At 37.1% G+C, this 22,344-nt stretch overlaps 1 protein-coding gene across 6 annotated transcripts in view; it reads left to right on the top strand.

Moving 5' to 3' along the window:
- Positions 1-22,344, top strand: part of USP37 (ubiquitin specific peptidase 37) — an 80,390-nt gene that overhangs the window by 24,241 nt on the left and 33,805 nt on the right. For all 6 annotated transcript variants that reach the window (XR_007517962.1, XM_049888159.1, XM_049888160.1 and 3 more), the window contains 6 exons: positions 7,015-7,176; positions 11,926-12,057; positions 12,401-12,524; positions 12,998-13,188; positions 16,031-16,148; positions 19,825-19,904. Coding sequence is in view for 5 of the 6 variants with exons in the window: in XM_049888159.1 (XP_049744116.1) it covers positions 7,015-7,176; positions 11,926-12,057; positions 12,401-12,524; positions 12,998-13,188; positions 16,031-16,148; positions 19,825-19,904 (807 nt within the window). In the remaining variant the exon portion in view is untranslated. The remainder of the gene's footprint in view (positions 1-7,014; positions 7,177-11,925; positions 12,058-12,400; positions 12,525-12,997; positions 13,189-16,030; positions 16,149-19,824; positions 19,905-22,344) is intronic.

Below are 22,344 nucleotides of genomic sequence, written 5' to 3'. Positions count from 1 at the left end.
TGGATAAGGCTAATCTGAAATTTAGCTGTTGATAGCTTAAAATTTTTTTTTGAGATTATTGGATTTGAATACACGACAGTTATTAAGCACTTACCAAGAAGGTGTGATCATGGAATGCACCACAGAGAAGAGAAGGTAAATGTAAAAAGCAAGGGTGATATTGGTGTATAACATATATGTTGTTGTTTGGTGCTGTTGAGTTGATTTTGACTCATAGCGACCCCATGTGACAGAGTAGAACTTCCCCATAGGGTTTTCTAGACTATAATTTTCATGGTAGCAGATTATCAGGTCTTTTTTCACTGGATGGGCTCAAACCTACAACTTTTCGGTTAGCAGTGAAGGCTCAACTGTTAGGCCACCAAGGCTCCTTATATACTATATGAAAACCGAAACCAAAACCATTGCTGTCGAGTCAATTCCGACTCATATCAACCCTACAGTCAGAGTAGAACTGCCCCATAGGGTTTCCAAGGAGTGGCTGGTAGATTGGAACTGCTGACTTAACCATGTGTCCTATAAAAAGCAAACAAACAAACCCATCGCTATGGAGGCAATTCTCACTCATTAGCGACCCTATAGGACAGAATGGAATTGCCCCATACGGTTTTCAAGGAGCATCTGGTGGATTATAACTGCTGGCCTTTTTGGTCAGCAGCCAAGCTCTTAACTGCTGTACTACCAGGGCTGTATATAATGACCTATTATATCATATTTTGTTTTTTTTATATAATTTAAAGTGGGAAAAATATCTTGATTATTCAAGTAAAATGATTGGGGTGAAGTAAAGAATTTGATATTGTATATTTAGGAGTATTCAATCTAGGGTGCGCACACAGCAATGAAAAGTGGAATTTTGCACTTTATGTGCTTGCGATTTACATCTGTAGTGGTAACTAAGTTATTTAAATATAAGAGAGAGGAAAGTTGGTATGTTTCTGCTTATTAGAGGACTTTTAAAGGAATCTAAGTAAAAAAAAAAACTAAATTTAGTTTGTAAATTATTTATTAAACACAATACAAATTTCTTCTCGAGGCTAATAGAATGACCATATACATTCCATGTAGAAGTGATTGAGAAAAGAAATTTCTTTCATATAAAACTGCACTCAAAGGTAAGGTGAATATTTCCAGGTCAGTAAGAAAACTAATCCTGAACAAAGACTTAAGTCATAAGACACATGGACAGAAGAGTCTGGAGTCATGTATTGAGGGCTGGGACTTCAAAACCAACATAAAATTGGGAACTGAGCATGACCCCAGACCAGGACTTGTTTTCTTATATGAAGTTGCACGAAGCTGGGTTTCTAGAACTGCTCTCTACATTAGTAAATGAGGGCAAATACCTCTACAACTACTGGGGCTTGCAACTATAAATGTGCTACTTGCCCGATGTTCCCTAAGGAGAGAGCAAAGACATGAAAATGGAAATTACAGTGACCGGCATCTGCTTTAATGTTACCTATATAGGAGTAAGAATTATTAACTCTTCGTATATAGTCCCCTGCAGCTTAGAGGGCCAGCCTGTGCAACTACTAAGCATTTGTCAAGAAGGCGTGGTCATAGAATGCATCACAGACACAAGATGGTAAATGTAGATGAAATGAAGAGGCCATGTCTTAATAGTATTCTGAAAGAAAAGACTAAGGAGAATGAAAGCAAGGAAATAGTCAAAGAAATTATGGGTGAAAATGCAGGAAGTCCTCACACTGAAAGCTTCAACAGACAGCAAACAGCAAATACTTAAAAAAAAAAAAAAAAATCCATATTGTGGAAGATAATGGGTAAAGATAGACTAAAAGGCTACCAGAGAGAAAATTTATCCACTATAAAAGATAACAGTTGCACCCAATGACAGGCCTGCAAGATACATAAAACAGACTTTATCAGCATTGAAAAGTGAGATAGACAGCTCCACAATAATAGTAGGAGACTTCAACACACCACTTTCGGTGAAGGACAGGACATCCAGAAAGAAGCTCAGTAAAGACACGGAAGATGTAAATGCCACAGTCAACCAACTTGACCTCACAGACATGTACAGAACACCCCACCCAACAGCAACCAAGCATACTTTCTTCTCTAGTGCACATGGAACATTCTCTAGAATAGACCACATATTAGGTCATAAAGCAGGCCTTAGCAGAATCCAGAACACTGAAATATTACAAAGCATCTTCTCTGACCATAAGGCCATAAAAGTGGAAATCAATAACAGGAAAAGCAGGGAAAAGAAATCAAACACTTGGAAACTGAACAATACCCTGCTCAAAAAAGACTGGATTATAGAAGACATTAAGGATGGAATAAAGAAATTCAGAGAATCCAGTGAGAATGAAAACACTTCCTATCAGAACCTTTGGGACACAGGAAAAGCGGTGCTGAGAGGCCAATGTATATCAATAAATGCACACATCCAAAAAGAAGAAAGGGCCAAAATCAAAGAATTATCTCTACAACTTGAACAAATAGAAAGAGAGCAACAAAAGAAACCCATAGGCACCAGAAGAAAACAAATAATAAAAATTAGAGCTGAACTAAATGAAATAGAAAACAGAAAAACAATTGAAAGAATTAACAAGACCAAAAGGTGGTTTTTTGAAAAACTCAACAAAATTGATAAACCACTGGCCAAACTGACAAACGAAAAACAGGAGAGGAAGCAAATAACCCAAATAAGAAATGAGATGGGCGATATTAAAACAGACCCAACTGAAATTAAAAGAATCATATCAGATTACTATGAAAAACTATACTCAAATTTGAAAACCTAGAAGAAATGGATGAATTCCTAGAAACACACTACCTCCCTAAACTAACACAAACAGAGGCAGAACAACTAAATACACCCATAACAAAAGAAGAGATTGAAAAGGTAATCAAAAAACTCCCAACAAAAAAAAGCCCTGGTCCAGACGGCTTCACTGCAGAGTTCTACCAAAATTTCAGAGAAGAGTTAACACCACTACTACTAAAGGTATTTCAGAGTATAGAAAAAGATGGAATACTACCAAACTCATTCTATGAAGCCACCATATCCCTTATTACCAAAACCAGGTAAAGACACCACAAGAAAAGAAAATTATAGACCTATATCCCTCATGAATGTAGATGCAAAAATCCTCAACAAAATTCTAGCCAATAGAATTCAACAACATATCAAAAAAATAATTCACCATGACCAAGTGGGTTTCATATCAGGTTTGCAGGGATGGTTCAACGTTAGAAAAACAATTAATGTAATCCACCACATAAAACAAAAGACAAGAATCACATGATTTTATCAATCGATGCAGAAAAGGCATTTGACAAAGTTCAACACTCATGATAAAAACTCTTAGCAAAATAGAAATAGAAGGAAAATTTCTCAACATAATAAAGGACATTTATACTAAGCCAACAGCCAACATCACCCTAAATGGAGAGAGCCTGAAAACATTCCCATTGAGATTGGGAACCAGACAAGGATGCCCTGTATCACCACTCTTACTCAACAATGTGCTGGAAGTCCTACCCAAAGCAATTAGGCTAGATAAAGAAATAAAGGGCATCCAGATTGGCAAGGAAGAAGTCAAAGTATCTCTATTTGCAGATCACATGATCTTATACACAGAAAACCCTAAGGAACCCTCCAGAAAACTACTGAACCTAATAGAAGAGTTCAGCAGAGTATCAGGATACAAGATAAACATACAAAAATCAGTTGGATTTCTTTACACCAACAAAAACAACATCGAAGAGGAAATCACCAAATCAATGCCATTTACAGTAGCCCCCAAGAAGATAAAATACTTAGGAATAAACCTTACCAGAGATGTAAAAGACTTATACAAAGAAAACTACGGTACACTTCTGCAAGAAACCAAAAGAGCGTTACATAAGTGGAAGAACATACCTTGCTCCTGGATAGGAAGACTTAACATTATAAAAATGTTTATTCTACCAAAAGTGATCTATACATTTAATGCAATTCCGATCCAAATTCCAAAGATATTTTTTAATGAGATGGAGAAACAAATCACCAACTTCATATGGAAGGGAAAAAGGCCACAGATAAGTAAAGCATTACTGAAAAAGAAGAACAAAGTGGGAGGCCTTACTTTACCTGATTTTAGAACTTGTTATACCGCCACAGTAGTCAAAACAGCCTGGTACTGGTACAACAACAGATACATGGACCAATGGAACAGAATTGAGAATCCAGACATAAATCCATCCACGTATGAGCAGTCGATATTTGACAAAGGCCCCAAAACAGTTAAATGGGGAAAAGACAGTCTTTTTAACAAATGGTGCTGGCATAACTGGATATCCATCTACAAAAAAAGGAAACAAGACCCATACCTCACTCCATGCACAAAAACTAACTCAAAATGGATCAAAGACCTAAATATAAAATCTAAAACGATAAAGATCATGGAAGAAAAAATAGGGACAACGTTAGAAGCCCTAATACATGGCATAAACAGTATACAAAACATTATAAAGAATATAGAAGAAAAACTAGATAACTGGGAGCTCCTAAAAATCAAACACGTATGCTCATCCAAAGACTTCACCAAAAGAGTAAAAAGACTACCTACAGACTGGGAAAAAGTTTTTAGCTATGACATTTCTGATCAGCGCCTGATCTCTAAAATCTAAATGATACTGCAAAAACTCAACTGCAAAAAGACAAATAACCCGATTAAAAAATGGGCAAAAGATAGGAATAGACACTTCACTAAAGAAGACGTTCAGGTAGCTAACAGATATATGAGGAAACGTTCACGATCATTAGCCATTAGAGAAACGCAGATCAAAACTACAATGAGATTTCATCGCACTCCAGCAAGGCTGGCGTTAATCCAAAAAACACAAAAGAATAAATGTTGGAGAGGCTGTGGAGATATTGGAACACTTATGCACTGCTGGTGGGAATGTAAAATGGTACAACCACTTTGGAAATTGATTTGGCGCTTCCTTGAAAAGCTAGAAATAGAACTACCATACGATCCAGTAGTCCCACTCCCTGGAATATATCCTAGAGAAATAAGAGCCTTTACGTGAACAGATATATGCACACCCATGTTTATTGCAGCACTGTTTACAATAGCAAAAAGATGGAAGCAACCAGGGTGCCCATCAACGGATGAATGGATAAATAAATTATGGTATATTCACAATGGAATACTAAACCAAAAAAAAAAAAAAAACCCAGTGCAGTCAAGTCGATTCCAACTCATAGTGACCCTTTGAGTATGAGACGTAGTTCAGTCGTAGAATGGAACACTATGCATCGATAAAGAACAGCGAGGAATCTGTGAAACATTTCATAACATGGAAGAACCTGGAAGGCATTATGCTGAGTGAAATTAGTCAGTTGCAAAAGGACAAATATTGCATAAGACCACTATTATAAGAACTTGAGAAATAGTTTAAACTGAGAAGAAAATATTCTTTTGTGGTTACGAGAGGGGGGAGGGAGGGAGGGTGGAAGAGGGGTACTCACTAATTAGATAGTAGATAAGAACTGCTTTAGGTGAAGGGAAAGACAGCACACAACACAGAGGAGGTCAGCACAATTGGACTAAACCAAAAGCAAAGAAGTTTCCTGAATAAGTTGAATGCTTCAAAGGCCAGTGTAGCAGGGGCAGGGGTCTGGGAACCATGGTTTCAGGGGACATCTAAGTCAATTGGCATAATAAAATCTATTAAGAAAACATTCTGCATCCCACTTTGAAGAGTGACATCTGGGGTCTTAAACGCTAGCAAGCAGCCATCTAAGAGGCATCGATTGGTCTCAGCCCACCTGGATCAAACGAGAATGAAGAACACCAAAGACACAAGGTGATTATGAGCCCAAGAGACAGAAAGGGCCACATGAACCAGAGACTACATCATTCTGAGACCAGAAGAACTAGATGGTGCCTGGCTACAACTGATGACTGCCCCGACAGGGAACACAGCGGGGAACCCCTGAGGAAGCAGGAGAGCAGTGGGATAAGACCCCAAATTCTCATAAGACCAGACTTAATGGTCTGACTGAGACTGGAAGGACCTCGGTGGTCATGGCCCCCAGACATTCTGTTGGCCCAGGACAGGAACCATTCCTGAAGCCAACTCTTCAGACATGGATTGGACTGGACGATGGGTTGGAGAGTGATGCTGGTGAGGAGTGAGCTTCTTGGATCAGGTGGACACTTGAGACTATGTTGGCATTTCCTGCCTGGAGGGGAGATGAGAGGGTGGAGGTGGTTAGAAGGCGGTGAAATGGACACAGAAAGAGAGAGTGGATGGAGATTGTGGGCTGTCTCATTAGGGGGAGAGTAGTTGGGAGTGTGTAGCAAGGTGTATATGGATTTTTGTGTGAGAGACTGACTTGATTTGTAAACTTTCACTTAAAGCACAATAAAAATTATTTAAAAAAGAAAACAGTTATGGACCTAAGGTGTGACAAATAAAACCATAACCATGGTTATGATTTTTATTAAAAAAAAAAAAAAGAAAGAAAGCTAACACGTGTTGGTGAGGATGTGTAGGTATTCGAACCTTCAACAATTGCTGTGGGAATGCAAAATGGTACTGTGCTATGAAAAACAGTTTGATGGTGCCTTAAAAATTTGAACAGAGAACTATCATATGACCCAGCAGTCCCTATCCTACGTATATATATCCAAAACAATTAAAGCCAGAACGCAAACAGAAACCTGTACACCAGTGTTCGATGTAGCGCTATGACAATAGTCAAAAGGTGGAAACATACTAAATGGCCATCAGCAGATGAACAGATAAACAAAATGCGGTATACATATACAGTGGAGTATTACTCGACCATAAAGAAAAGTGAAGTACTGATGCATGCCACAACAGTGATGAACCTTGAAAACATCATGCTGAGTGAAATATGAAATAAGTCAGTCACAAAAGGACAAATACTACATGCTCTCATTTATATTGTCTTCAGTGAATCTACTAGGGAAAAAAAAGTAGCTTTCAAAAATTGTTTTGTTTCTTCATTATTCTTTTTCGTAGGACTAATGTTCCAAGCCAAACCCCTTCTGCCAAAAGAAGTTTAGGATTTCTTCCTCAGCCAGCCCCTCTTTCTGTTAAAAAACTGAGATGTAACCAGGATTATACTGGCTGGAACAAACCAAGAGTGCCCCTCTCCTCTCATCCACAGCAACAACTGCAGGGGTAGGTAAATTCTTTTATTTTGCTTTATTTTCATAAGATGAATTATCTGAGGTGTTTTTTTTTTGTTTTGTTTTATGTAAAGAACGGTATTGAAAAGAGTCATATTAACTATAGTTCTAAAATATTTAGAGATGAGCTTTCTTATTAAAGGCTTATCACTTATCCATAATGTTAAGTACCTTATCTAGCTCCAATCACTGAATTTTAGAATATATATATTGACAGCACTGGGTTGGGTATACACATACATAGTATTTTGTAAAGCAGAAAACGTCTGTTCTCCTGCCTGTTCCCACACTTTATCCTACTTCTGGTACACCCTCAACATAAAATATTTATATTCTTCCCAATCCCTTCATGCTTGTATTTTTAATAACCACACAAAAATCAGATCATAATATAATAACTGTAATAATAATAGTAGCTATCTTACATAAGGAAACGCTGGTGGCGTAGTGGTTAAGTGCTACAGCTGCTAACCAAAGGGTCGGCAGTTCGAATCCACCAGGCGCTCCTTGGAAACTCTATGGGGCAGTTCTACTCTGTCCTATAGGGTCGCTATGAGTCGGAATCGACTCAACAGCACTGTATTTGGTTTTTTTTTTTCGTTATCTTACATAAAGTGCTTAGGTGCCAGATACAGTGTGCTAAGGGCTTACATTTGTTTTTTTCTTTAAACCCCCTCAACAGCTCTATGAGGTAAAGAAAAAATGTATTAAAAACCTCTTTGGATAGATAAAGTAACTAAGGCTTAGAGAAGTTAATTAACTTGCCCAAGGTGGTACAGGCAGTAATACAGCAGAAATAAATACAGGCGGTTGAACTCCAGTTGCATTCTTAACTACTACGCTTCTTAACTGCTACACTTCTCTGTTCCCTGATTTTTTTACTCCACATGAACTATGGGAATCCTTATATGTTAGTATCTAAATGTATAAGGTTGATTTAGTTTTAAACCACATGGATTTAGGCTTTCCATTTTTTCACAGTTACAATCCAGACTATAATGAACATCTTTATACATACATACATATGTTTTTAATACTTGGTCGGAATATTTCTATAGCACAAATTCTTGGAAGTGGAATTGTTAAGGCTAAGGAAGACACTTTAAATTTTTTTAATATTCTTACCAAATTGCCCTCCCAAATCTACCAGTTTGTTTTTAATCTCACTCAGATTATTGCTTTATAGCAGCTTTACACTTACCTCTATAGTTAAATGAGTGGTGTCCGCCATAATAATTTATGTGTTTCATAGGTTAGCAGAAAACAACATAAAATTTGCAGTGAAAACATTTCATTTTTTTCTGCTTACCTGTTGATTTCTCTAATCTTTACCTTTTCTTGGCCCATCTTTTACAATCTTTGCCTTCCGGTTTAATACTTAATTTCCTTTGTTTATTCTGATTGACCTGCCTCAATTTATTATATTGCTGTCTTCTTACTGCACAGCATTTTTATTTGACCTTATCCATCTGCTTTTCTGACCGTTCTACATCCAGGTCTTGTCTGTCAACCCTGATTATATTTGTCTCATTTTCCTTTTGCCTCTTCTCATGTATTTTATAGTCTACCTCTGGCCTCTGTCATTCATTCCTTTCATAGTTCTTTGACTGTGACTTCTTGAGGTGGCCACCCTTGGTGCTCCAGACTATCTGTCTGGTTCTAGTGTTTCTTTCGTTTCTGTACAGTGCCAGTGCCCATCCCTAGAATCACTGCTTTCCATTTTGTAATACTTTTTCCGGAATTACAGTGTAGTATTTCAAGTAGGCCAAGTATCCAAGACTAAGAACTCTTAAAGCAGCTCTACAGGATAATGGAGGCTATTAACTCTAATTCTCCTCATACATCCTCTAAAATACAAACAAAAAAGCCATAAAATTAACAAGGAGTGAAAATAAAAGCACACATACCCTTCAGCATATAAAAAACAGGCTTATGTCAGAGATATGGTGGGTTTAGTTTCAGGCCGCTGCAATAAAGCAAATAATCGCAGTAAAGCCAGTCACATGAATTTTTTTTGGTTTCCCAGTGCATATAAAAGTTATGTTTCTATTATACTGTAGTCTGTTAAGTGTGCGATACCATTATGTCTAAAAAAACAATGTACCTATCTTAATTTAAAAAAAACTTCTTTGCTAAAAAATGCTAAGCATCATCTGAGCCTTCAGCAAGTAATAGTCTTTTTGCTGGTGGAGAGTCTTGCCTTGATGTTGATGCCTGCTGACTGATCAGAGTGATAGTTACTGAAGGTTGGGGTGGCTGTGACAATTTCTTAAGTGAATTTCTTAAGACAGTTTCTTAAACTAAGACATTGATTGACTCTTCCTTTGACGAAAGATTTCTCTTGAGCATTTGATGCTGTTTGATAGCATTTTACCCACAGCAGAACTTCTTCCAAAATTGGAGTCAGCCCTCTCAGACCCTTCCGCTGCTGTATCGACTAAGTTTATGTAATATTCAGGAATCCTTTGTTGTCGTTTTAACAGTGTTCATAGCATCTTCACCAGGAGTAGAGTCCATCTCAAGAAACTGCTTTCTTTGCTCGTCCATAAGAAGCAACTCCTCATCTATTAAAGTTTTATCATGAGATTACAGCAACTCAGTCATACATCTTTAGGCTCCATGTCTAATTCTAGTTCTTTTGCTATTTCCACCACATCTGCAGTTACTTCCTCCACTGAACTCTGCAACCCCTCAATGTCATCCATGAGGGTTGGAATCAACTTTTGCAGACTCCTGTTAATGTTGGTATTTTGACGTCCTCCCATGAATCATGAATGCTCTTAATGGCGTCTAGAATGGTGAATGCTTTCCAGAGGTTTTCAGTTTACTTTTTCCAGATCCATTAGAGGAATCATTATCTATGGTGGCTATAGGCTTACAAAATGTATTTAATAACACTTGAAAGTCAAAGTTACTCGATCCATGGGCTGCAGGATGCATGTTGTGTTAGCAAGCATGAAAACATTAATCTAATCTCCTTGTACATCTCCATCAGAGCTCTTGGGTGACCAGGTAACACTGTCAATGAACAGTAATATTTTGAAAGGAATCTTTTTTTCTGAGCAATACATCTCAACAGTGGGCTTAAAATATTCAGTAAATTATGTTGTAAACAGATGTGCTGTCATCCAGGCTTTGTTGTTTCATTCATGGAGCACAGGCAGAGTAGATTTAGCCCTACAATTTTTGGAGTGGTAGGTGAACACTAGCTGTGACTTAAGGTCACCTGCTGCATAGCGCCTAACAAGAATGTCAGCCTGTCCTTTGAAGCTTTAAAGCCAGTGTTGACTTCTTCTCTCTAGCTATGAAAATCCTAGATGGCGTTGTCTTCCAATATAAGGCTGTTTCATCTACATTGAAAATCTGTTATTTAGTGTAGCCACCTGCATCAATTATCTTAGATCTTCTGGATAACTTGCTGCAGCTTCTACATCAGCACTTGCTCTCTTGCCCTTTTATGTTACAGAGACGGCCTCTTTCCTTAAACCTCATGAACCAACCTCAGCTAGCTTCAAGCTTTTCTTCTGCAGTTTCCTCACCTCCCTCAGCCTTCATGGAATTGAAGATAGGATATTGGTCTGGATTAGGCTTTGACTTAAAGGAGTGTTGTGATTGGTTTACTCTTTTATCCAGACAACTAAAACTTTCTGCATATCAGCAATCAGGCCGTTTCGCTTTTCTTATCATTTGTGAGTTCACTGGAGCAGCACTTTTAATTTCCTTCAAAAACTTTTCCTTTGCTGTCACAGCTTGGCTGTTTGGTACAAGAGGCCAAGCTTTTGGGTTTATCTCAGCTTTCAATGTGCGTTTCTCCCAAAGCTTAATCATTTCTAGCTTTTGATTTAAAGTAAGAGATATGTGACGCTTCTTTACACTTGAACACTTAGAGGCCATTGTAGTGTTATAATTAGCCTAATTTCAATATTGTCATGTCTCAGAATAGGCCCAAGGAGAGGGACAGAGATGGGAAACGGCTGGTCGTTAGAGCAGTCAGACCACACAACATTTATCAATTAAGTTTGCAGTCTTATATGGACGTGGTTCCTGGCGCCCCAGAACAATTACAGTAGTAATATCAAAGATCACTGATTACAGATCACCATAATAGGTATAATAATAATGAAAAAGTGTGAAATATTGCGAGAATTACCAAGATGTAACACAGAGACACAAAGTGAGTACATACTGTTGGAAGAATGGTGCTGGTAGACTTGCTCCATGCAGGTTTGCCGCAGACCTTCAATTTGTCAAAAATGTTGTATCTGTGCAGCACAGTAAAGCAAGTGCCATAAAATGACCCATGCCTGTAGCAAATACGTATATAAAAATTTATTAAGTTGAAAGTTTTATCTCAATGAAAAATTTAAAATTATAAAAAGAATGAGCAGCTCTTTGGGTGAGCCCATCGTCGTGTTTTGCGTTTATTTGAAAAATTATTATTTACTGTTAGATTAAAGTACGCTATTATTATAAAGCTATAGTGCAGTGGTTCTTAAAGTGTGGTCCTCAGACCAGTGGCATCAGCATCACCTGGGAACTTGTTAGAAATGCACATTTTTGTGCCCCCTCTGTCTGGACCTACTAAATCAGAAACTCTGGAGGTAGAGCCCAGCAATGTGTATTTTAAGAAACCCATTGTATGATTCTGATGATGCTTACTGAGGTGTGAGAACCCCTACTGTACTGAACATACTTCAGGAAATGCCGTTATCTTCTAAAGCACTATTTCTTTCATTTTCAGCTTCTCCAATTTGGGAAATACATGCTATATGAATGCTATTTTACAATCTCTGTTTTCACTTCAATCATTTGCAAATGATTTGCTTAAGCAAGGTATCCCATGGAAGAAAATTCCACTCAATGCGCTTCTCAGGTAATTGTTAGGTACTTAGTGAGTAACGTTTTACCTCACTGCTTCTAGAATAATGGGTTCTAGACATTTAAAAAGGAGCCCTGGTGGTGCAGTGGTTATACTGACCAGCCACTCCGTGGGAGAAAGACGTGGCTGTCTGCTTCTGTAAATATTATAGCTGTGGAAACCTTATGGGGCAGTTCTACTCTGTCCTAGAGGGTCACTGTGAATCAGAATCAACTTGATGGCCGTGGGTTAGACATTTAAAATTTGATGTCCCATTGTTAATAATTAATCTTTAGAATATTATGTAATCTCAGATGTTTTGTAAAACATGTGCTATTTGTCTCTTTCATATTACCAGACGCTTTGCACACTTGCTTGTTAAGAAAGATATCTGTAATTCAGAGACCAAAAAAGATTTACTCAAGAAGGTCAAAAATGCCATTTCAGCTACAGCAGAGAGATTCTCTGGTTATATGCAAAATGTGAGTACTAATTATTTTCAGACACTTTGGAGATAAGGGAAATTGAAATGATTTAATGTGCCACCTTATTTTTGTTATTAAATGAGGGTTTCTATATGTGTGTTCATCACAAATTGGTAAACCCAAGGAGTTACACTAAGATTGAATAAGACCCGTCTGTGTATTTTATCATATATTAATAATGTAGATGTGGTTTGCCAGTGCAGGAACTTGGGGTATTTTAGCCTTAAAGGCTATTTTAGAAAAATAAAAGTTTTTTAGCAAAGTAAAGAGTAATTAATTCATTCATACTAGTCCAGATGATGGTTAAGGATATAAAATCCATTGTCCAATTTTATTTAGAATAAATCTGACCTTGTTCGTGTGTACCATTGAATTTCAAGTGCTTTAGTCATCTAAATCACAATGTTAATAAGCTGTTATTATGACAAGAAACGTTTTGATCTGATTGAGAATGTCGTTGGCCTTCCTAGGATGCCCATGAATTTTTAAGTCAGTGCTTAGACCAGCTGAAAGAGGATATGGAAAAATTAAATAAAACTTGGAAGACTGAACCTGTTCCTGGAGAAGAAAATTCACCAGATATTTCAGCCACCAGAGTATATACTTGTCCTGTTATTACTAACTTGGAATTTGAGGTTCAACACTCCATCATTTGTAAAGCGTAAGTAGTCTCTGAAAAGTTTTTTTTCCCTTTTAATACTTTATGACCAGTGATTAAAACTCTTCTGAGAAATACCAAATGGTATGAACGCTTCTTCTTTTCTACATCATGGAGAAAATATCTTTTTCCAGTGTCTCTCTTTGTATAAAAATGCTTGGTGAGGTGAAAGTAAGAAGAATTTAAATACTTTGTCATATGTTTTAGTGCTGACTAAACAGTTAATGTTAATCTACAATTTTTTTTTTTAAATCACTGTATGAAATTCAGGTTGTTTGGAAATACAGATTTTTATCTTATATTTTCCCTGAAAAAGACCTCCCCATACTAGTTTATTTTGTTGAACCAAATTATTTTCATTGAAGGTTTTTTTTGAACAATAGATCAAAATTTGAATTATTTTTACATTTTCAGCATCTTGAACTACGTTAACAATAATTATTCAGACTTACTTTCTATATTTAATTAATTTCCATGGTCGCCATCAGGATTTCTGTACCAGGCACTTCTTATTTTGATTAATCTTCTAGTCATCTATAGTGCATCGCCGAATAAATTTTTGCAGAGAGAATGGAGTTTTTCAGAGCCCCTGTATAAATGTGAATGATTTCTGTAGCTTTCTTATATGGCTTGATACAAAATTACAGAGTCACACACAGCATTTTTCCTTCAACATATTAAATAAGCTGCCCAGTTGTATCCTGTTACTCCGTGATACTTGGGAGAAACTTAATTTTGAGGGTAATCTTTTTTTCCTAACAATCTGTGACTGGCTGGCTGACTGGCTTTCTGTCTGTCTCTAAATGTGAAATTGTTTCTGACTGAAAGAATATTCCATACACTTCATCCTTTCAGTTATAATTCTGCATGGTTAGGCTTTATTCCATTTGGCTGTAGGTTAGTTTAGCCAGTTTGCCAGAGGCTTTTTTTTTTTTACTGTTATGGTTTAACTTGACTAGTTCTCACTTACTATAAGGCAGTTCAATATGTTAGTAATAATATATTCTTGACTATGAAAACTCTTTATAAATTCTCCATTCAAAGAAAATACCCAAAACTAAACCCTTGACATTTCCCTAAAACCTCCTCTTGCCATTTTGCCTATCTCAGTAATGATAGTACTATAGAAGTCTGGGTACGGTGTGGCTGAATTCCCCGCTCAGGTTATCACAGGGCTTAAATCAGCCTGCATTTGGCTGCATTCTCATCTAGAGCCCTGGATTCTCTTCTAAGCTCATTAAGGTTGTTGGAAGAATTTAGATCCTTGCAGTTGTAGGACTGAGGTTCCTGTTTTCTCGCTAACCATTGGCAGAAACCCTGTTTGCTAAAGGCTGCCTTTAATTCCTTGCCACGTGGCTCCCCCACAGGCAGTTCATAACAAGGCTGTTTGCTTTCTTCCGGGCCACCAGGAACATATCTCTCTGACTTTATCTTCTCTGATCTCTAGACTCCAATTTTAGGGGCTCATATGATTAAGTCAGACCCACCCAGATAATCTCCTTTTTTATTAACTCAGAGTCAACTGATTCAAACCAAAACTAAACCCATTGCCGTCGAGTTGATTCAGACTCATAGCGACCCTATAGGCCAGAGTGGAACTGCCTTGTAGAGTTCCAAGGACTGCCTGGTAGATTCAAACTGCTAACCTTTTGGTTAGCAGCTACAGCACTTAATCACTATGCCATCAGGGTTTCCATCAACTAATTAGTAACCTTTTAATTATATCTGCAAAATCCTTTTTGCCGTGTGACATATCATCATGAGGATAACTCATAATATTCCCAGGTTCTACCTACACTCAAAGGGGCAGAGATAATGTAAAGGCGAGGTTCATTGGGGGTCATCTTAGAATTCTGCCTGTCAGAGAGGTACTCATTATTTGTTGAATGAAGAATGACTATATTATTATTACGGTCCCTAGTTTTCAAATGTGGCAGTAGGGAACTGGGGCAGAAAATTGAATATTGCTAAAAAATGCTGATATGAAGACAAAATGAAAACCAGTTAACTAAAACTAATTTAGAAAAGTACAATCACTTCCAGGAATATGGTATTTTGATTTCTGAGCCTGTTTTTAAAATTCTATAAAAATATATCCAATGACCAAGCAATTATAGTACCTAATAGAAATGCCTACACATGTGCACCAAAAAACTTACAGAATTTTCATAGCAGCATTGTTCATACAGCTAAAAACTGGAAACAATCCAAATGCCCGTTAGTAGTAATATCATAAATTGTGCATGTTCATGCAGATTATAAATGACAACAATGAAAATGAATGTTCTAGAGCCGTGTGTTTGAAATCTCACAATCATGTTGAACAAAAGAGACTAGTTAAAAGAAAATATACCATATGATTCTATTTACATAAGGCCCAGAAACAGGCAAAACTATACTGTTGGAAGTCAGGATAATGATTGTCTTTGGGGAGAAGGAAGGAAATAGTGATTGGAAAGAGGCATGTGAAGGGGCTTCTAGGGAGTTCATAGCGTTCTGTAACATTGACGAGTCATCAAGCTGTACACTTGTGACTGGTTCTTTTATGTTTGTTACGCTTAAGTTTTAAAAAGTATGGGGTTTTGTTTTTTGAAATACACAATTAAAAAATTTAGCATTTTTAGAAGGCACATCAATACTTGCAGTTGAAGTTTTTACCTATATTAATTCAATAAGGATTGAAGTAAGCATGCGAAAAGTCTTATCTATTTTTTATGCTGTATAATCTGTCAATACATGATAAATTCTGAGGGGAACAATGTTTCTCACATGTATTTGTATTTTCTATTTATTTATTTATTTTTTGCTTTTCACATTTAGACATTTGTTTTCTTTATTATTCCAGATGTGGAGAGATTATTCCCAAAAGAGAACAGTTTAACGACCTCTCCATTGACCTTCCTCGAAGGAAAAAGCCACTTCCTCCTCGGTCAATTCAAGATTCTCTTGATCTTTTCTTTAGGGTAAATAATATCTTTGGTATTTTTTTTCCCCAATGGTTTCTACATGTACAATTTAAGGATTATATTCTTCAAGTTTTGCGCCTATTCTCACCCTCCTATTCTGAGTTTTTCCTCCTTCGTTAACATAAACTCATTGCCCCCTAGGGTTCCTGTCTGAACTGTTCGAGTTGCTCTTGTCGGTTCGATACCACATAGGTAGTTCTTAAAAGAACATAATGCTCAAGGCAGACCTTTTTGACTAGTTAAGCTAAACTATTGTTTGGTTTTAAGAAGACCAACGACTTCTTCATTGCACATACTTTTTTTCAACAACGTAAGGACTATAGACGTGGACCTCACTGGATGGAAAACACAGAAATCAAATTGACTACATCTGTGAAAAAAGGTGATGGAGAATCTCAATCTCATCAGTCAGAACAAGGCCAGGGGTCCAGTGCAGAACAGACTATCAGTTGCTCACATGCAAGTTCAAGTTGAAGCTGAAGGAAGTTAGAGGAAGTCCACAAGAGCTGAAATACTACCTCAAGTATATCCCACCTAAATTTAGAGATCATCTTAGGAATAGATTTGGTGCGTTGAACACTAATAACCAAAGACCAGACGAATTGTAAATGACATCAAGGACATGGTACATGAAGAAAGCAAGAGGTGATTAAAAAGACAAGAAAGAAAAAAAAGATGTCAGAAGAGACTCTGAAACTTGCTCTTGAACATCAGGTAGCTAAAGCGAAAGGAAGACATGATGAAGTAAAAGAGCTGAACAGATTGCAAAGGGGGGCTCTAGAAGACCAAGTATTATAATGAAACGTGCAAGGACCTGGAGTTAGAAAACCAAAAGGGAAGAACACACTCGGCATTCCTCACTGAAAGAACTGAAGAAAAAATTCAAACTTCAAGTTGCAATATTGAAGGATTCTATGGGGAAAATACAAAATGACACAAGAAGCATCAAAAGAAGATGGAAGGAATACACAGAGTCACTGTACCAAAAAGAATTGGTTGACGTTCAGCCCGTTTCAGGAGGTGGCACATGAGCAGGACCCGATGATAAGGAAGAAGTCCAAGCTGCACTGAAGGCATTGGCAAAAAACAAGGCTGTAGGAATTGACAGGATACCAATTGAGATGTTTCAGCAAACAGATGTTACGCTGGAGATGCTCACCCGTCTATGACAAGAAATTTGGAAAACAGCCTTCTGGCTAGCCGACTGAAAGACAGCCATATTTGTGCCCATTTCAGAGAAAGATGATCCAACAGAATGCAGAAATTATCAAACAGTGTCATTAATACCACACACGAGTAAAGTTTTGCTGAAGAGCATTCAAAAGCAATTGCAGCAGTACATCGACAAGGAGCTGCCAGTAATTCAAGCCAGATTCAGAAGAGGACATGGAACAAGGGATATCCTTGCTGATGTCAGGTGGATCTTGGCTGAAGGCAGAGAATACCAGAAAGATGTTTACCTGTGTTTTATTGACTATGCATAGGCATTTGACAGTGTGGATCATAACAAATTTTGGATAAGATTGTGAAGAATGGGAATTCCAGAACACTTAATTGTGCTTATGAGGAACCTGTACATAGACCAAGAGACAGTCATTGAACAGAAAACAAGGGGATACTGTGTGATTTAAAGTCAGGAAAGGTGTACATCAGGGTTGTATCACCATACCTCTTCAGTCCGTATGCTGAGCAAATAATCCGAGAAGCTGGACTGTATGAAGAAGAAAGCATTATCAGGATTGGAGGAAGACTCATTGACAACCTGTAGTATGCAGATGACACAACCTTGTTGAACGTGAAGAGAACTTGAAGCACTTACTGCTGAAGATCAAAGACTACAGCCTTCAGTGTGGATTGCACCTCAACATAAAAAGAACAGAAATCCTCACAACTGGACCAGTAAGCCACATCATGATAAATGGAGAAAATATTGAAGTTGTCAAGGATTTCATTTTACTCACATCCACAATCAACACCCATCAAAGCAGCAGTAAAGAAATCAAACAGTGTTTGCATTGGGCAGATCCGCTGCAAAAGACCTCTTTAAAGTGTTAAAAAGCAAAGATGTCGTGTTGAAGACTGAGGTGCACCTGACCGAAACCATAGCATTTTCAGTTGCCTCATATGCGTGCGAAAACTGGACAGTGAATAAGGAAGACCAAAGAAGAATTGACACCTATAAATTATGGTGTTTGGCGAAGAATTTTTAATATACCATGGACTGCCAGAAGAATGAACCAATCTGCCTTAGAAGAAGTACAGCCAGCATGCTCCTTAGAAGCGAGGATGGTGAGACTTTGTCTCGCGTAGTTGGGACCTGTTACCAGGAGGAGCCAGTCTCTGGAGAAAGACATCATCCTTGGTAAAGTAGAGGATCACCGAAAAAGAAGAAGACCTTCAAAGAGATGGATTTACACAGTTGCTACAACAATGAGATCAAACATAACCACTCTGAGAACAGTGCAGGACTGGGCAGTGTTTCATTCTGTTGTCCGTAGGGTCGCTATGAGATGGAAGTGACTTGATAGCACCTAACAACAATTGTTACCTCATTTAAGAAGAAAATTAATAGCTTAAATAGATTGGACATTTAACTGAATAGCAAGTGTTTTAGACAGCCTTAGAAGCTGGTTATTTGTAAACAAATGTTAATTTGAAGCATATCAAATGACATATCCTAAAATCTGGTAATGCGAATTAAAATTGTACCTTATATAAGTTGGTATACTAAGATCAGAGGAATGAAAAAATGCTCTTCGCTTTTCCTTAGGTTGTATTTACCCTGTTTCAAGGAGGAAGGAAGATTCATGATTATTCAAAGTGATAGTAAATATTTGTGTCTGTGATAATATAGAATGTTTTGGGGGCTTAATTGGACCTGTTCTGTGGCAATCCTTTTAACTCATGGTGATTTGCCAGGATCCCCTCTTTTGTATAATAGTGGTTATCATTTTGTTGTAGCGGTTTGGCATATTGTCTTCCTAAGGCTAAAAAATTCTGTTCTCTGTTACAAACATTTAGCTCCAAAGATAAGTATTTTGCTGTCTTTGTGTTTTACTTATTCTGTAGTATTCCTGTTACTATAGAATTTGAAGCTTTCCTGTGTGTCTTTACCCCCCTTTTTTTTTTTAAGGATTTCTTGTTTCAGTTTTCTCTAGGTAATGATATCTACCCCAAACTTTGGTCTTTTTAGAGCACTTGTTCTTAGTGAGTTGTCACCAGAAGATTGAGTTCCATTATAAGAAAAGGGTAGAGTTACACCTAACAGACCAGGAACTGCACCTAACCTTAAGATGATCTTATCTCTGCTATGGCCACATGTTAAAATCAGGGTATAGTCTTGGCAGTGCTTCATGTGTGTCTATGGGGAAAAGGTTGAGAATCTGCTACTTTAGAGTCTGGTTACTATCATAAATTGAGATGCTGTTTTGGTACAAAAGGGAATTAGGAATTCTCAAATTGGGCATAAATTTATGACAACTATATATATATTTTTATATATATATATTTTAAGGATTAGGTCTTAATTTAGTAAGGCTCGTGGTTCTTCAGAATTTAAACTGGTTCAGACTGTCATTCAACCAAACTAGTAAGACTAGAAAAAATTATTAGCATGTAATGGGGGAACGCTGGCTCAATTTCACACTTCTTATTTTTCCCTCTTTTTTTATAGGCAGAAGAACTTGAGTATTCCTGTGAAAAGTGTGGGGGAAAGTGTGCTCTTGTCAGGCACAAATTTAACAGGCTGCCCAGGTAAATGTAATGTCTCTTCAACTTTTCTTCCTTAAAACTCATAAAAACATTACTGCATATTTACCAGAAAGGATTGGTAAAGAAGGTCAGCAAAACTGAGATTTGAAGAAAGTAGAGGATGAGAAGGCTAAAATGCTTTTTCATATGAAGGGAAGAGGCTTTGAGGTGCTGTCTTTGAGTTAAGTATGTACTGCTGTAACAAATACCACAAGTGGATGGCTTTAGAGCACAGAAATTTATATTTTCATAGTCGTGGAAGCTAAAAGTCCAAGCTGAGATCGCTTTCCTTGTGGACAGCCGTGGACATTCCTTGGATTTTAGATGATCCTTCCATGTCTTCTGTTTTCTCACATGTTTGTGTCCTTGTGTCTATTCTGGTGTTTTTATAATTGAGAAGTGATTGGGTTTAGGGTCCACCCTCATTTAGTATGACCTCAGCTGGCTGACTGCATTACGTTACGTTACAGAAGGTAATCTGCTCTACCTACGGCCAACTGATCTAATCACATGTAAGTACTTCATGACAGCAGCTAGACTAGTATTTGACCAAACAGCTGGGAACCAAAGGCTATTTAGCCATCACAGATGCAAAAGTCAGGGAGAGGAGAAGGATCTTGGGAGTCCCAAGAAGAAGGCAACAAGCCTACTCCTAAAAGAGGATGGGGCTGGTGAGACTTTAGAATAGCATCTGCTGGACTTTTAATTCAGTAATGTGTAATATTCAGTTATAATTTATTGTCGTATGTTGGGGCTGTAACTTCCTCTTTTATCCCAAACCTTCAGTAAAAATCTGCGGTAGATGCAAACGTGTAACAGAAAATAAGATAGGAAGAATTTTTTTGCAACTCGTGCATTCCTTTTTTTAGCATCTTAGAGTTTGTTAGTAAGTTTCCTGTAAAGATAAGATGTTTTTCTGAATTAAGAATGAAATCGTTAACTTACATTGTTTTAGATCTGTATAAACAAAAGTAAAACCAAACTATGAAAAATTATGTATGATGTGCTTATAGGACAGCTTTTAGTTCTCTCCAAGAATAGGTCTCAACCACAAACAAGGTTATTAACATTAAGTATTTATATGGCACTTTGCCTGCAGAGTGCTTTACTTTCTTTTATTAGCTTCAGTTTTCTATGAGAAGTGTGGCGTTTCTGGAACCTAGCCCGTAGAGACTAGTTATTTTACATCCCGTAATCTACTCCTAGTTCTAGAAAATGAGTTGTATTAAAGGAACAACTTTTCTAAGTCTTAGCAGTATTGCTGTGTTGAACATATCTATGTCTTTGACTTCTGGTACTTTGTTCTTTTGTACTTGTGAGTGTGATGGGAGTGTTTTGGGGCAGGAGAGTGGGGAGAAGATGGCAAAGTATTGGTTGTTACCAGTTTCTTTGACTAGGGAAACCAGGGTGCAATTAAAAAGACTTGTTTGACCTGGCAAGATGGATGTCCCTTCCCTTTCCCATTTTCCTAGCTATCTGGACTTTAAAGTGAAAAAAAAAAAAAAAAAAGTTTTTGCTGAGGGAAGTTTTTCCATTTGCTTTTCTTTTTTTTTTATGGTAGGTTGCTTGTGTCAAAAGTTAATTTATTTCAAACTTAAATGGAAGCCTCTGTATCTTAAATCCTAATGATTGGACTTGCTTTATTTTTATTTATTTTAATACCTAAAGCCAGTCTACTTTTATTCTTGAAGGGCCTGGTATCTTTATCAAGTGTGTTCACTTTTAGTTTCTTCATCTTTGCAGATCAGCGATTTTGACTATCATTTTATTTCAGTTAGAATTATTTGAAATTTAGTCAAAATATTAGACATTTGTTTTTGTCACTTCACATCATTTGGATCCATGTGTTCTCTTGAGTTGCTGTGAATTTGAAGGCTATGAATTCTAGCATACTTTTTAAAGAGAAGTATAATTAATAACTGCAACTTGCAAATTTTTGAGTTTGTGGCTTCTGTGAAGGTATTCATGGTAAGAAAGGAAATAGCTTTCCATAAATAAGATTTTTTTTTTTTTTTGCCTAGAACTGAGGCTTATTTCCATAATAATTAAAAATTTTTTTTTTCTTTTAAGTGTTCCTGTGGGTTGTGAAATATACTTGGCCCATCAGGCAGAGATTATGAGAAGGTTACCTACTGTAATAGGAATCAAAGAAAATTAGGTGTTTCTAAAGTGCTAATAGCTTTTTCAGGTTTGGCATGCAACTTTTTATACAGTATTTTTCTAGGTGGGGAAAGTTTTTCTATTTCTCTCATAGCCTTCTCCAGAGAAAGTGCTACTGAAATGAGAAGAGTTCTTGTCAAAAATCATACTGAAACAATTAATGTTTACCACCAAACATAAGGGTTATATAACATTTTGACTTAATATATATTATTTTACTATTAGTTTTTTAAAAAATCTGTATAAAACTGAAGTGAATATTTTGAGGATTTAGCCCAATATC

This window comes from Elephas maximus, chromosome 6, assembly GCF_024166365.1.
Source record: "Elephas maximus indicus isolate mEleMax1 chromosome 6, mEleMax1 primary haplotype, whole genome shotgun sequence".
NCBI classification, from domain to species: domain Eukaryota; kingdom Metazoa; phylum Chordata; class Mammalia; order Proboscidea; family Elephantidae; genus Elephas; species Elephas maximus.
This window is presented reverse-complemented; position numbering and strand designations above follow the sequence as displayed.